Source organism: Camelus dromedarius, chromosome 27, assembly GCF_036321535.1.
Source record: "Camelus dromedarius isolate mCamDro1 chromosome 27, mCamDro1.pat, whole genome shotgun sequence".
In the NCBI taxonomy this organism is placed as follows: domain Eukaryota; kingdom Metazoa; phylum Chordata; class Mammalia; order Artiodactyla; family Camelidae; genus Camelus; species Camelus dromedarius.
In genome coordinates, this window is record NC_087462.1 from 18,573,512 (window position 1) to 18,588,577 (window position 15,066).

The 15,066-nt window shown below is 49.6% G+C and overlaps 1 protein-coding gene across 1 annotated transcript; it reads left to right on the forward strand.

Moving 5' to 3' along the window:
- The first annotated feature begins 2,612 nt into the window (after positions 1-2,612).
- On the forward strand, positions 2,613-6,353 carry FOXI1 (forkhead box I1). Its single transcript, XM_031437769.2, has 2 exons — positions 2,613-3,267; positions 4,728-6,353. Exons 1-2 carry the CDS (start codon positions 2,694-2,696, stop codon positions 5,285-5,287), a joined length of 1,134 nt encoding a protein of 377 aa, XP_031293629.1. The 5' UTR covers positions 2,613-2,693; the 3' UTR covers positions 5,288-6,353.
- Positions 6,354-15,066: the final 8,713 nt, after the last annotated feature.

Below are 15,066 nucleotides of genomic sequence, written 5' to 3' on the forward strand. Positions count from 1 at the left end.
AGGAGACAGGGTCCTGACGCAGCTCAGCTGTGAACCTATCATGCGACTCGGGGCTCCCTGACCATCAGCGGCAGGTGGCAGGGTCCGGCTCTACAATCGGAGAGTAGATTGTGTCTGCCCTGAGTATTCCTCCCTTTGTTCCTTCATTGTGAATCCCCGCCTGCCACAGCAGCCCCTGCCCACACGCTGCTGAAACAAAATGATTAACTTGAAATGTAGCAAATTCAGGGATGAACTGTACATTTCGAATGTGCAGTAGTAACTAATGTTTGAGTGCGTCTCTGTGCACCGTGTGAAGTGTCGTGCATCAGTCACCTCACTGAACGCCCACAGCAACCACACGAATTAGCGGCATCATTCCTACTTTCATTGGCAATAACTGAGGCCAAACTTGTCCAGGTTTACAGTTATTCAGCGGCAAAGCTGAGTTTGAACCCGGGTTCTTTGGACTTTTAATCCCCAAAATGTGCTTACCTTTCTCTAATCACTAAAATTAGAAACAACAGATAAGCAATGACAAAAATCCTACCTAATTCTCTACCCAGAAATGATCATTGACAGTTTGACATTTATACTTACATAGTTCACAGGCGTGTATGAATGTGTATCTTTTACTAAAAAAAAAAAATCATGGTATTTTGCAGCCTGTTTCTCCAATAGTATTATTAGATCATAACATCTTTCCATATCACTAAATATTCTGTAATCTCTTTTTTCGTAGCTGCATAGTACTTCATCCTCTGGATGATACTCAGTTTATTTAACCAATCAATCCCCTATGGTTGGACATTCAGATTAATGACTTCCTTACAGCTATAACTAAGGCTAGGGTGGAACCCCCCTGTATCTAATTCTTGTTCTGTTTTGTTCTGAAGGATGAATTATCAGAAGCGACATTGCCAGGTTCATTGTCAGGCTCTGGGTCTGTATTGATGGGCCCAGTGTGACTGTCCTTTGAAAAGTCAAGGAGCTGCCCTCAACAAGCCAGAGCTGGTGGAGAAACTCTAAGCAAAAATGTGGCATCTTCCGCTTTACTCTTTGGAAAGAAAGTGCAAAGGCTGCTTACCCCAAGCCTCCCCTGTGCAGTCAGGCCCTTTCAGGGCCACCTTTCAGTCGCTGTTCTATGGTGGGAACAAGTGGGTCCTCAGGGCCTGGGGGGGGGAATCCCTCCCACCCAGTTATCTCAACCCACCCTCTGGGCATCGGGACACTGCCAGTGAGTCCTTGGGCCGCACTTAGGTTTTCCCATCTGCTGATCCCAGACAGACGTCTCCAGCTGCTACTAAAACCTGCTCAGGGGCAGTTGCCCATCCTCTGAGAAGGGGGACCCCCACCACCGATCCCCAAGCTGAAGGCCTGCCCTGGGGTGGAGAGGTGGCTGGAACAGAGTCCAGGGAGGGAGGCGGACTGGCCACAAGGCACAGAGAAGCCTTCGTGGGCAGGAGCTGCGACTTCAGGAGCCTGAGGCTGAGATGGAGTGAGAGGAAGGGCCAGCGGAGGGCTCTCCTCCCGGCCGTGGCCCCCTGGGGACTCTACAAACTCGAACATGAAAGGACTTTGATCAGATAAGCAGCCCTCCACCTGCCCCGTCCCTGCAGCCAGAGGGAAACCTGGAGAGCACAGGTCCGCTCTCGTTTTCCCCTGAAGTCCCACTCACGTCCTCTTCCTTTGGTTGTTATTTTTATGAGCCTGGCTGCCCCTCTCAGAGAATCCCCAGGCCTTTCTCTTCCTGCCTGCAGTGGGTGTGCGCTTGTGTGTGTGTGTGTGTGTGTGTGTGTGTGTGGTGGCAGGGGTGGCGCCTATAACTGGCTGCCCTTTTGAAACTGGCCGGTGGCTAGGTTCCTCTGGGCTCTTCTGCTTCTCCAGGGACAGCTTCTCTCCTGGAAAACCCCAGGAAGTGTGTCTTCACTTCAAAAGACCAAGAACTGTGGCTTCTGATAATGTGTCTCTTCCAATCTGGGGGAGGGGGTCAGAGGATGAAGGGTTAGGGTGGGAAAGAAGAGGGAGACAGAGAGGATAGGGAAGAAACACGGGGACCACGTGAGGCAGAGGGAGCCCAAGAGTGAAAGGAAGGAGAGAAGCAGAGACGGTGAGGATGTGAGTGAGAGGAGACAGAGCTCTAGAAAGATCTAGAAACAAACTCAGAGAGACAGGGAGAGACTGTAAGGACAGAGGACATGGGCAGTGCAATGCGTAGCGGGAAGGAAAGAGACCAGGAGTGAGATGCAGGGAGGCTGGGAGGACAGGGAAGGAAAGCAAGAAGGGTAGGAAACTCAGGAGAGAAAGAGGAAAGAGAGAGACAAGATGAGACAGAAAGAAGGAGGAACACAGGGGAGGGTGATGGCGAGAAAGACAAAGAGGGGAAAGTAAGCAGAAAGAAGAGGAAATGGAGAGGAGAGAGAAGGGGGGGCGGCGCCCTTGCCTTGGTAATATCGGCTAGAAAGCCCTCGGAGCGTGTCATTATGGGCCCCACGGTGGCCGTGGCCGGCGGGGAAGTGCCCCTCCGGTGACACGGATGGCTGTCAAAGGAGGGAGGGGCGGGTCTGCAGCAGGTGGCCGCCCCTGGGTGGGGCCGCCGGCCAAGCCCTGGGGTATAAGTCGGAGGCTGGAGGCCGGGGCCTGCTGAGCACCTGTCAGGGCCAGCTCCCCGTGCAGGTGCCAGGCAGGTGGCTCCGGCCCGGCCCAGCCCCAGCATGAGCTCCTTCGACCTCCCGGTGCCCTCCCCGCCCCGCTGCAGCCCCCAGTTCCCGAGCATCGGCCAGGAGCCCCCGGAGATGAACTTCTACTATGAGAACTTCTTCCACCCACAGGGCGTGCCCAGCCCTCAGCGGCCCCCCTCCTTCGAGGGGAGCGAGTACGGGGCCACCCCCAACCCTTACCTCTGGCTCAACGGGCCGGCCGTGACCCCACCGCCCTACCTGCCGGGCGCCGGCCCCAGCCCCTTCCTGCCCCAGACCTACGGCGTGCAGAGGCAGCTGCTGCCCGGCGTGTCCGGCCTGGGGGGCGGCGACCTGGGCTGGCTGCCCATCCCCTCGCAGGAGGAGCTGATGAAGCTCGTGCGGCCCCCCTACTCCTACTCGGCTCTCATCGCCATGGCCATCCACGGGGCGCCCGACAAGCGCCTCACCCTCAGCCAGATCTACCAGTACGTGGCCGACAACTTCCCCTTCTACAACAAGAGCAAGGCCGGCTGGCAGAACTCCATCCGCCACAACCTGTCTCTCAACGACTGCTTCAAGAAGGTGCCCCGCGACGAGGACGACCCGGGTAAGGGGGCCGCGAGCGCGGGGTGGGGCGGCCCCCGCCTGGGCCAGGCACTGGTGCCCCCGAGGAGGGTTCGCTGCAGTCCTCCCGCTCCAGAAAGCTCTGACTGTGGCTGGTTCCCCCAAGACTGGGCACCAAAGGGAGTCAGCTGCGAGCATGGACCCCGGAAGCAGATTTGGGTTTGGATCCCGGCTGTGCCGCTGACCAGTCAGTGACCTCTGAGCCTCAGTTTCCCCATCTGAAAAATAGGGTTGTAACAGTGGCTCCTTTGCAGGCTTGTGGGCAGTAGGGTCACGCGATGATGTATGGGAGGTGCGTGGTGCTAACAAGCACTCGATGGACTGCAGTGATTGTGACAATTAATCCGAATCCCCAGCACCCAGCTCGTGGAAAGTCCTTGGGGGATGAGTGTGTGGACTAGACAAAGCCCAGGTGTGTCCCAGACCTGCTGAGAAGGGACCGGACATTTGTGGAACCACCACCAAAGGTCACATTGTGCTGCCTGCCCTGGTCACATAGTCTCCTTTAATTCACCCCTGCACGGTATCTCGTTAAACCCATTTTACAGACGAGGAAAGTAACACCCAGAGGAGAAGCAGCCTGCTTAGCGTGACACAGAATGACATGTTCGTGATGGAGCATGAATCTAACAGAGGTCTCTCGAACACCAGAGTGCAAACTTTTCCTTTCTAATGCTCAAATTCCAAAATATAGAGACGTACAGAGAGTAATATATTAAATGCTCTTGGGTCCACCTCCCAGAATTAAAGTCCACTTTCACGCCACCCCAGGAACAACGTTTGGCTCAGAGGAACCCCACCTCTGCCTTTGCTTTGAGGCTGGTGAGGGCAGGACTGTTTGTCGCCCCCAGAGGCGAGCATCTCTTTCAATGAATGGCCTCCCCCTCAGGCCGAGAGACCCGGGCAGGCAGAGTTCAGACTCTACCTCGCCTCACAGACGAAGCCCCTTTGACACATCTAGCATTAGTCCTTTCTCACAGTCACCCTGAGGGAGGAGGGATAGGTCCAACGGGCCCACTTTTCAGACCAAGAAACTGAGGCTCACCCAAAGTCCCTCCGTCTGAAGCTAGGACTCAAGTCTGCCCTGGGAGTCTGTGCCCAGGACTTTCAGGGAGCCCTGAATTTCTTCCTGAGTTTTTCACATCAGCAATGGAAGAACCCGTTTCCTCTCCTTTCCCCTGGTCCTTGAACTTCTTGAAGAGACCCGCCGTGTGAACTTCCCGGCTCTGCCTCCCTTGCTTTGTGCTCCCAGAGTGCCTAGGTATGAGGCGGGTGTGTAAAGAAAGGCCGGGTGGTGTGGTGTGCGGTTGGTTTGTGGAATTCCTGGTGCTTATTCTTGGCCTTTCTGCATTCCTTACTTTTGGTTTTAGTTTATGGCAGTAAGAAGGGTCAGAAGCCAAGCCCTGCATCCACCCCCCACTCACCTTCTCCCTTCTGTGCCAGGCAAAGGGAATTACTGGACCCTGGACCCCAACTGTGAGAAGATGTTCGACAATGGAAATTTCCGCAGGAAGAGGAAGAGAAAATCAGATGTTTCCTCCAGCACGGGCTCCCTGGCCTCGGAGAAAACGGAGAGCAGCCTCCTGGCGGGCAGCCCCAAGACCGCAGAGGCCCAGGACATCCTGGACGGTGCTTCGCCGAGCACCAACAGCTCCCCGGAGAAGCAGTGCTCCCCACCCTCGCCAGGCACCCCCTGCCTCAACAACTTCCTCTCCACCATGTCCGCCTACGTGAGCGGGTCCAGCCCCATGAGCCGCCCTGTGGCCACGCCAGGACCGAGCCCGGAGCCCGCCGACAAGACGGGGCAGAACCTGCTGAACTTCAACTCCTACACCCCGCTCAGCAACATCAGCGGCCACGCAGGAGGGGGCGAATGGGCCAATGCCATGCCCACCAACGCCCTCGGCTACGGAAGCTCAGTCCTCAACCAGTTCAGCCCTCACTTCTACAACAGCATCAGCACGAACAGTGTCCTCTACCCCAGGGAGGGCACTGAGGTCTAGAAATGGACCAGCTCCCAAGCCAGGTGGACACGCCCAGGGTCCCCCATGCCAGCATCCATGGGGTCCGAGACCTCCAAACTGCCCAGACAGACACAGGAGGCTCAGAGGAATTCACCCTTTTTCTAGACCATGGTGTAAACCCTGTGTTTATCAAATATCCATCCACACGCCCCAACCAACTCTGCTGTGGAAGTACTGGTGCCTGCAAGACAGTAATCATATTGACCAATTACTGAGCACTTACTATGGGCTGGGCGCTGTGCTAAGCTCTTTGAAGGTGTGATCACATTTACTACTTACAGCCCACTTGTGAGGGTCATATGAACCCCCCACTTAAAAGGTGAGAAAACTGAGGCTTGAGGAAGTTAAGCAGCTTTCCCAGGGTTATACAAACTAGGAAGTGGCAGAGGTGGGAGTCAAGTCCAGGTCTCTGTGACTCCCAAAGTTTGGGCCAGTGGAGGCAGGGGTGGAAGACTTGGTTGAGCAGCCAAGGAAAGTCAGTGAGAAAAGCGGATCATGGCAAACATGTCCATATCTCCCCACTGCCTGCCAGCCATCCATCTCAACTTAGTACCAGCCCTTGGCATGTCTCTTCTTGATCCAAGTCCTTATTCTGTGGCCCCCAACTTCCCTGATGTCACCCCTTTTACTACTACTCAAGGAGGGACGCGCAGATCCGTGCCCCTGCGGGACAGGGTCCAGCCTCTCCCCACAGAGGTGTGTCGCTTCCCCAGCCCTGCAGACCATGAGCAGGAGCGGTGTCCACCCCAAACCACCCCTATCAAGGCACTGCCCACTGGCAAAATCTTGTAAAGCCCAGCTTCCTGTGTGCAAGTCATGGACCAGTGAGCTGGAGGTGGCTGAGTCTTCCAAGAGAAACAAGGTTGAGTGTTTCCTTTTTCCTAGCCCGGGAGGGGCTGCAGACCTCTGTCCTGGGGTCGATGTGTGCAGCTCCTGGGATCCAGCTCTTGTTTTTGTATGTACTTTACATGCCTGTGATGTTTCATCACAGCACATGCGGGCAAGTGTTTTTTGTTTTCTTATGTTCTTTTTAATTAAAAAAAAAAAAAAAAGGCATGTGTGTCCCTTCCTTGTGAGTTTTCCTGCGTCTTGGTTGCTGGTCAACTCAATGTGGGGCCAAGTGCAGCCTGGAGCTGAAGGCTCTGGGGACAGGAGGCAGAGAAAGAATGTCTGTCAGGCTCTTTCCCTTCTCCACACTGCCATGGGGACAGGACAAAGGCCCCCAGCGAAAAGAGTGGAGCTTGTGGGACATGAAATATGGACCAGGATTACAGCTCATGCAATCCTCATTCCTGTGTTAAGATCATTTCATTCCCCTAACAACCCTGTGCAGGGAGTGGTACTATACAGACAAGAAGACCGAGGGTCAGAGTGGCTGAACAAATTCCCTGAAGTCCCCAGCCTGCCCCCGCCCACATCTTCTGACTGCACCTCATCACACTGTCGTGTGGCCTCAGAGGTGGCTGATCCCAGTGGGGGTGACAGCAGTCCTGTTGGCTAGTTCATTGAGGACTGTGGGCAGGCACTGGGCCAAGTGCTGTGCAGGTGGGAGCCTTTTTATCCTCCCAACAGCCCACAAGTGTGGACACTGGCGAGGCACTGGGGTGCCTGGCACAAAGCCTGCTGGAGGATTTGTGCACAGAAGCTGGAGGTCTTCTGGGTGGAGTGTCTTCCTCGGACGCGCACCCCGAGGCCTCAAGCCAGGGACCCCTTGGTGTGCACTGGGCAGACCAAGCTGCCCACTCAGACTCTGGGGGGCTCTTTCCCTGGAGTAAGAGAGGAGGTGGTAAATAGCGATGATGACGATGATGACGACGCCGGCACTCACTGCAGGTTTACCATGGGCCAGGCTCTGTGTTAGGACTTCACCTGCTTTATTGCATTTAATGCTCCACTTAATGCAATGCAATCAATACCATTATCTCCTGTGAAAACAGGCCTGGGGTAGATTCTGTAACGTGATCAAGTGCACACAGCCAGGGTTCAAATGCAAATCCACTGATGCCGTGGCTGAAACTCTTATCCTGAAACTGCACCCAGCTCTCAGGAGCCCCGGACTCACCACGAGAGAGCAAAATTAGGAAAAGTGAGCAGAGAAAAAGCCAGCCTCCTTAGAAGCCCCTCAGATGGTTTCCAGGGGAATCCCTTTCCCCAGAGAGCCAGAGTTCTCCAGGCAGTAGAGGCAGATGCAGCGGCGGCTGAAGAGGTAAAGGAAGGAGATTCAGTCTCAGACCCATAAAAAGCCCGAGAAAACTTGGACTAGGCTGACTCCTTGCTGCACAGAATGGAAACTTGAGGCTGGGAGAGGAAGGGACACCACAGATGTCTCCAGTGAGATGGAGTCAGAGGCAGAGTTGAAATGCAGCTGAAATCCACTGCCACCAAATTTGCCCTAACAGACCCTGCAATCCCACCCTCCCCACTGATCATCCCGGTGTCTGCTCTTGGAGCCTCACTCCTTCCCCACAGCAGGTCTGCCGTGCACGCAGTCAGGACAAGGCAGGGGGGTGAAGGCGCCCAAACAGACACCAGCCTCGCCCCCACGGAGGGAGGTGGCAATTTAGAACCAAGGCTCATAACATTCAGTCCCCATCCTCCCTCAGCCCAGAATTTAATACGTACAGCACTCAAAGCAGTGTCTGCAGGGCTCTGACAACACAAAGTCTGTGCCAAGTCTAGTCTGTGGCTGTGATGTTCCCGGTTGCAGCGCCAGGAGCCCCCGGGAGGTGGGGTGCGCGTGCGCTCTGCTGGAGGGCGGGGCCAGAGTCAAGAAAGGGGTCTCCTTGGTCAGCTTCTGAGGGCTGCTCCTTGTCCTCTTTTGGTTCTCTTCCTCTGAGAAGACATGGGAGCTGGAGAGAGGGAGGGAGGTGAGAAGAGGAGGGAGAGCGGAAGGGATGGATGAAAGAGGACTGATCCTCCCCCAAGCGTTCAGTTCTGTGGATGTTACTGCGGATGGACTTTGCGCTTATTAGCCTCCTACAATTTGGCTCTACATTGGAAACACCTCCTCCAACGCCAATAAAAAGTCTGAGAAGAGGACTTCCTGCCTGTTGGAGAGCCCAGGAAGGCTGCATGGAGGAGGTGAGTGTGGAGCCAAAGGACCGTGAAAATGAGCTAATGCAAAGCAGTCCCCAAACCACTGGTTTACATACCCACCCTCAACCACCTACCTTCCATCCCCTATAGACCCTCAATTAGAGGTGGAATTATGCCTCAAAGCAGAATGTATATGCATAGTACATGGCTATATCGTAATCCCATTTATTTTAATAGATAAAAAATGGCAAGGGGAAAAGTCAAGAAATACTACATGCAAAATATTAACAGTCATCATCTGGTGGGCACGGGACTTCTAGGTGATTTTTTATTTTTATTTTTTTGTCATTGTGCTTATCTTTATGAATAGTGAACATGTATGTTGTCAGGGCTGCCTTCCATCGCTAGAAACCAGCTCCTCCAGTGACGGGGGGCGGGGGGGGGACGGTGCCAAGAGCCCACCCCTGCAGTTCCGTGACCCCGCCCCCAGCCGCGGTGATTGGTCCTGGGGTGACCCCTGACCCAAGCTGAGCTCCGGCTGCTACTGGTGAGGAACGGTTCCCTTAACACAGGCATGGCCCTTAAGGTGTCCACCGTTAGAACCGAATCAAAAGAAAGGAGAATCAGTGCGAGGCCAGCATCTTATCCAGAACTTGAGCATCAGAGAAATAAATGTTCAGGTTTCCTGAGATGCTACGGCCAAGCCAGGAGGGGTTTTATGAAACGTGGAGTGGCAGAGGTGATCCTTAGCGCTCCTGGTGGAGCTGTCTGAGAGATGAGGGCACGGGACTGGAAAGGGAGGAGAACTCAAGGAGAGAGAAGGGGCGGGCACTGCAGAGCAGCAGGCACGTTCACCGAGCCCTGCTCTGCACCAAGCGGTCAGGATAGTGAGCGTGCACAGGGTGTGGGGGATGCTAGTGACGGAGTGAGGGGGCTTCTCGGCGGCTGGTAATCATCTACTGTTTTATCTGCGTGGGGGACATGCAGGTATGTTTACTTTAGGAAAAAGTATTGAGATTTCACTTGTGACTTTGGCATTTTTATGTATGTTCATTCAACTCAGTTGTATGCTGGTACGTGTTCAACAACAGACTATCTGGATAAAAGGGAGGGGCCCAGATTTGTAGTGTCTGCCCATTTCCATGGTGCAAAACCTCCCTATACGGCTGATTTTGAGCAACCCATGTGCTGTAACTGAAGGCCGCGTTGGGGAGAAGTGTTCAATAGCATGGCACCAAATATTGTTTCCCCCACACAGACCGATGTAAATAAGAGCACGTGCAAAAGTAAATGTGTAAAATACTGGGAAGTGATGAGTTTTGGGTATTTATTACCTTTGTTTTAACTATAAACTATCTCACGGCAAGTTTATTTAATTTTTCATAACAGCCATGTTTAACAGCTGGTTCATAAAACTCCTGAAAACTTGGCAGTCAGGTCCTGTGAGCCAGTACGAGCAGGTTCCTTCTCAGAGCCGGTGTAAACACCAGTAAGCTCCTGCCCCAAGCTCCCTGCCCCTAAAACCCTGTGGCCTCACTTTCCTGCTCTCATCATTCTCATCTCTGGGCTTTTCCAGAGGCTGTTGTCTGTGCCAGGGCCTCCTTTCTTCTTTGCCAACCTCCCCCGCTTCCGACGCCCTACCTCTAATTCTTATTTAAGAATAAGAATTAGAATAATGGCCTTGCTCCGCGAGGCCATTCCTGATCAGGAGGTAACCACCCTGTGTGTTCCTGCAGCACAAGACCTTCACCCATGTGCTGTGGTTTTCTCCCTGCTTGTCTGGCTTCCTATAGACTGTGAGCTCTGAGCGCAGGAGCCAGGTCTTACAGCTTTCTTGGCTCACAGCACAGTCCCTGTTATGGTGAATGTGCTTGATGAGTGTTGAATGAATGAATGAATGAAATCTCCTACTACTCATTAATGACACCCAGACACACCTGATGGAGGTCCTCCCATCCTGCCAGGTTCTGTGACCAGGTCCTCTGCCCGAGCCGGGCCCTGTCCTGATGGTTCTCTCAATCCGGCTCACCTCCGGGGAGAAGAGAGTGAAAGAGGCTGTTTATTTAGCGTACACCAGTCATTTTGAAGGAAACTGTGGTGGAATAAACAGTGCCACAGACACCAGATGGCCATGCTTTAGGCAGGGAGTTTTGCTGAGATGATGAGGGCTGGGGAGGGAGGGCACTTCCTTCTGGGGTTTGGTGTGGAAGGGACACAAGCTGCTCTCCTGGACCTGGGACAAGTAGGAGCAATGGCTCTGCTGTGAGACACCTGGGGCAGAAGGATGGAGGGGGAGGCTAACCTAAGGATAGCTGTGGGAAGAGACCATAACCAGCTGCCTTTACAACCGAGACTGTGAAATCCACAAGAAGTTAGCACCGTCAAGGACAGGGGCAGTCTGAACACAGATGACTCTTTCTTCTACTGCGATAAAGAGTCCTCGTCTCCCTTTCTCCAGGCCTGGAGAGAGTACTGGACCGGGAGATACCCGAAGTTCAAGTTCTGGCCTGAGCCCTACTTCACATGGTCCAGGCCCTTACGTACCTCCGTTTTCTCATCTGGAAAAAGGAAGGACAGGACAAAGTGAACCCCAAGCTCCCTTCCACTTTGACCACATGTTTTGCATCCATGATCATATTTTCATGCCCAGAAGAACTCAGAGAGGTCGATGAGGAGGGGTGCTATTCTATGTTGATTTATGGATGTCTTTGGAATGGATGCCTTGTCAAGCAAAAGCGTAATGTCAGGCACTCACATGATAATCAAAAAAGCTGACTGTCAGGCACTTACAGTACAAAGAGCTAAAAATAGAAAATTCTTAAAAGAAGACACAGGGGTAAACCTGCATGGTCTCGGATTTGGTGAAGGATTCTTAAATATGGCACCAGAAGAACAAGCAACAGAGGAAAAGGTAGATAAATTAAACATTATCAAAATAGAAAACTTGTGTGACTCAAAGGACATTAACAAGAAAGTGCAAAGACAACCCACAGAATGAAAGTATTTGCAAGTCATCTAGCTGATAAGGTAATTTTATCTGCAATATATAAAGAACACTTACAACCCAACAATAAAAAGACAAACAACCCAATTTTCAAAAGGGCAAAGGATTTTGAATAGACTTTTCTCCAAGGAAGATAAACAAATGGTCAATAAGCACGTGAAAGGATGTTTGAGATGCTGGCCATCAGGAAATGCACATCACAACCACAGGGAGATATCTCTTCACACACGCCCTCCACCCCGTGAGGATGGCTAGAATCCAAAAGTCAGATAATGACAAGTTTTGGTGAGGATGTGGAGACATAAGAACCTACATATACTGCTGATGGGAATGTAAAACGGTGGTACAGTTGCTTCGGAAGACAGTCTGGTATTTCCTCAAATAATTAAACTCTGAGATATCGTAAGAATCAGCAATTCCACTCCTAGCTATATAACTAAGAGAAATTTTAAAATGTATGTGTTCACACAAAAACTTGTGCACACGTGTTTATAACAACATTGTTTATAATAGTCGAAATTGTTTCATAATGGAAGCAACCCAAATGACCACCCGTGGGCAAATAGATAAACAAAATGTGGTATATACAAATAGTGATTTATTCAGCCATAAAAAGGAATGAAGCAGTGATACAAGATACAATTTGGATGAGTTTTTAAAACATTATGTTAAGTAAAAGAAGCTAGTCACAAAAATCCACATATTACATATTTCAATTCGTATGAAAGCTTAGCATAAGGAAATCTATAGAGACAAAAAGTAGATTAGTGGTTGCTTAGGACCAGGGAGGGATGGGGTGATACAGAGGTGACAGCTAAAGGGTATAAGGTTTCTTTTTGAGGCAATGAAATTGTTCTAAAATTGACTGCAGTGATGGTTGTACAGATCTCTGAATATAGAAAAAAAATTGAATCGAACATTTTAAGTGGTTGAATCATACCAAATGCAAATTATAGCTCAATAAAATTATTTTCAAACAAAGACTGACTGTTAAAATAAAGAATTTTCAAATAAAAGGAAACTAAGAGAATTTATCACCTGCAGACCTGAACTAAAGGAAGTCGCCCAGACGGAAAGTAAACTATAGTATATGGAAACTCAGATCTTTCAGAAGGAAAGAGGAGCATCAGAAATAGTAAAAATCTGGGTAAATATTATTAAAGTCTATTTTTTCTTCTTAATTTCTTTAAGATACACAAGCCTGTTTGAAAAAAAAAAACTAGAACATTGTCTTATAGAGTCTATAATGTATGTAGCTGTATGTAGATTTTCAAATGGCAACTTTACTATAAAGGATAGGGCTTGTGGTAAATGGAGGTATATGATTGCAAGGCTATTTCTACGTATTTTGTAAAGTGGTACAAACTTAACTCTAAATATATGGTTAATAGAAAAGTTAAGTCGTTATAATCTCTAGAGCAAACAATGCAAAACAATGCAAAGAAGTGGAACTAAAAAAGCAATGGATAAACTGAAATGGAACTTTAAAGGTATTCAAATAATTCTTTAAAAGGCAGAACAAGAAATAGAGAAACTGCAAAACAACTGAAAAACTTATCAGGAACAAACAGAAGAGAAATGATAAAATAGCAGCTCAAAATCCAACCACATCATTAGCTACATTGATTGGATTTTTAAAGTTTTTTAATAAGTCTTTTAAACTTATTTATTTATTTATTATTGTGTTGTTTTATTTATTTTTTGGCGGGGGAGGGGGAATTAAGTTTACTTATTTTTAGAGGAGGTGCCAGGGATCGAACCCAGGACGTCACGCATGCTAAGCATTCGCTCTATCACTTGAGCTATACCCTCCCCCGCTAACTACATTAAAAGTTAATGAACTGAACACTACAATTAAATGGCAGAGATTTTGGGGGTGAATAAAAGAGGAAAGCTGAACCATATGCTGTCTTCAGGAGACGTGCTTGAAACAGATAGGACACAGGTGGGTTGAAAGTCAATGGGTGCAAACAGTAAACACAAGAAGCAGGAGCTGCTGTACCAACATTAGATAAAAGAGACCTGAAGACCAGGAGAAAACAACGGGGACTTTTAAAGTGATGACGTGGTCGCCTCATCGGGTAAACAAATGTTCATAAATGGAAGAACTTTAACTATATGAAGCAAAATTGAGGGAATGAAAGGGAGAAGTAAACTACTCCACAGTCTTGGTGAGGTTTTAACATTTCTCTCTCAACAAGTGGTAGAATCAATGCTCAAAACAATCGGTGAAGACACAGAAGATCTGAACACCACCAGCAGCCACCCTGACCTAACTGATCTTTCTAGAACACGACATCCGACAGTGCCGTGTACGTATTATTTTTAAGGGCATGTGGTGTGTTCACTCTATGCTGGGCCATAAAACAAGTCTCACAAAATTTAAAAGGGTTTTAAAAACACGATGCTATGTGAAAGAAACCAGATGCAAAGAGTTAAGTACTTATCCACAATTCTGGAATAGTCAATCTGTAGTGACAGAATCAATACAGGCAGACCTCGAAGATATTGTGGGTTTGGTTCCAGACACCACGGTAAAGCAGAAACAGCTATAAAGCAAGTCACACAAATGTTTTGGTTTCCCAGTGCATGTAAGAGTTATGTTTACATTATACTCTACTCTATTATGTGTGCAATAGCATTATGCCTGAAAAAAGCAATGTTTACACCTTAATTTAAAACTACTTCATTGCTTAAAAAAAAAAAATGCTAACTGAGCCTTCAGTGAGTTGTAATCTTTTTGCTGGTGGAAGGCTTGAAATATTCTGAGAATCACCATAATGTGACACAGAGACATGAAGTGAGCAAATGCTGCTGGAAAAATGGCGCCAAAAGACTTGCTCGACACAAGATTGCCACAAACCTTCAGTTTGTAAAAATCTCTGCAAAGTGCAATAAAATGAAGTGCAATAAAACAAGGGAGGGCTGAGGCTGTCCAGGGCTGGGGTGGGTACAGAGGTGAAGATGGACTGGGAAGGGACCCCAGGGAACTTTCTGGGATGATGGAAATATTCTATACCTTGATCATTGTGGTGATTACCTGAGTGCATCCATTTGTCAAAACTCCTGGATCTGCGTGCTTAAAATAGAAGCATTTTACTGCAGTAAATTATACCTCAGCGAGGTTGATTAAAATTAAAAGAGACTTTTGGAATATACACCAGGAAGAGACAAAGCTGGTTAGAACCCTAGCGGAGGCTGGTTCCAGAACACTGCATGAATTAGTTGCCAATGTTTAAAACCTGGGAGATTTCAGGCAAACAGGAAGACTTGGGCTTCTTTGAAAAGCAGGAAGCTCTGACAACGCTCAGTCAAGATCGCCCTTAGAGCACTGCCCTCAGTGGCTACTCGGCCTGCTGCACTCATTTAAGTGACCCACGGAGCCCTGGACGCCTTTGAGTTTGTGACCCACTGACTGGGGTGAGTAATGAAAATGATTACCACTTATTATCTAATTCAGCTCCTGCAGCTTCTACATACATCTCTCAGCATCTGACTTATACTCCTACCAGGCTCGGATATATGGTTTCATTTTTATATTTGAGCACTTTGAATATTATCTTATTAAATCCTTACTGCAACCCTACCCCCAGGTCTCATCATCAACCCCATTCCATAGCTGAGACACAGGGAGGGGAAAGACACGCCCACATTTACACAGGCAGTTAGTGGTGGAGCCAGAATCCAAACCCAGAGCCATCTGATGTCAGGGGTTGTG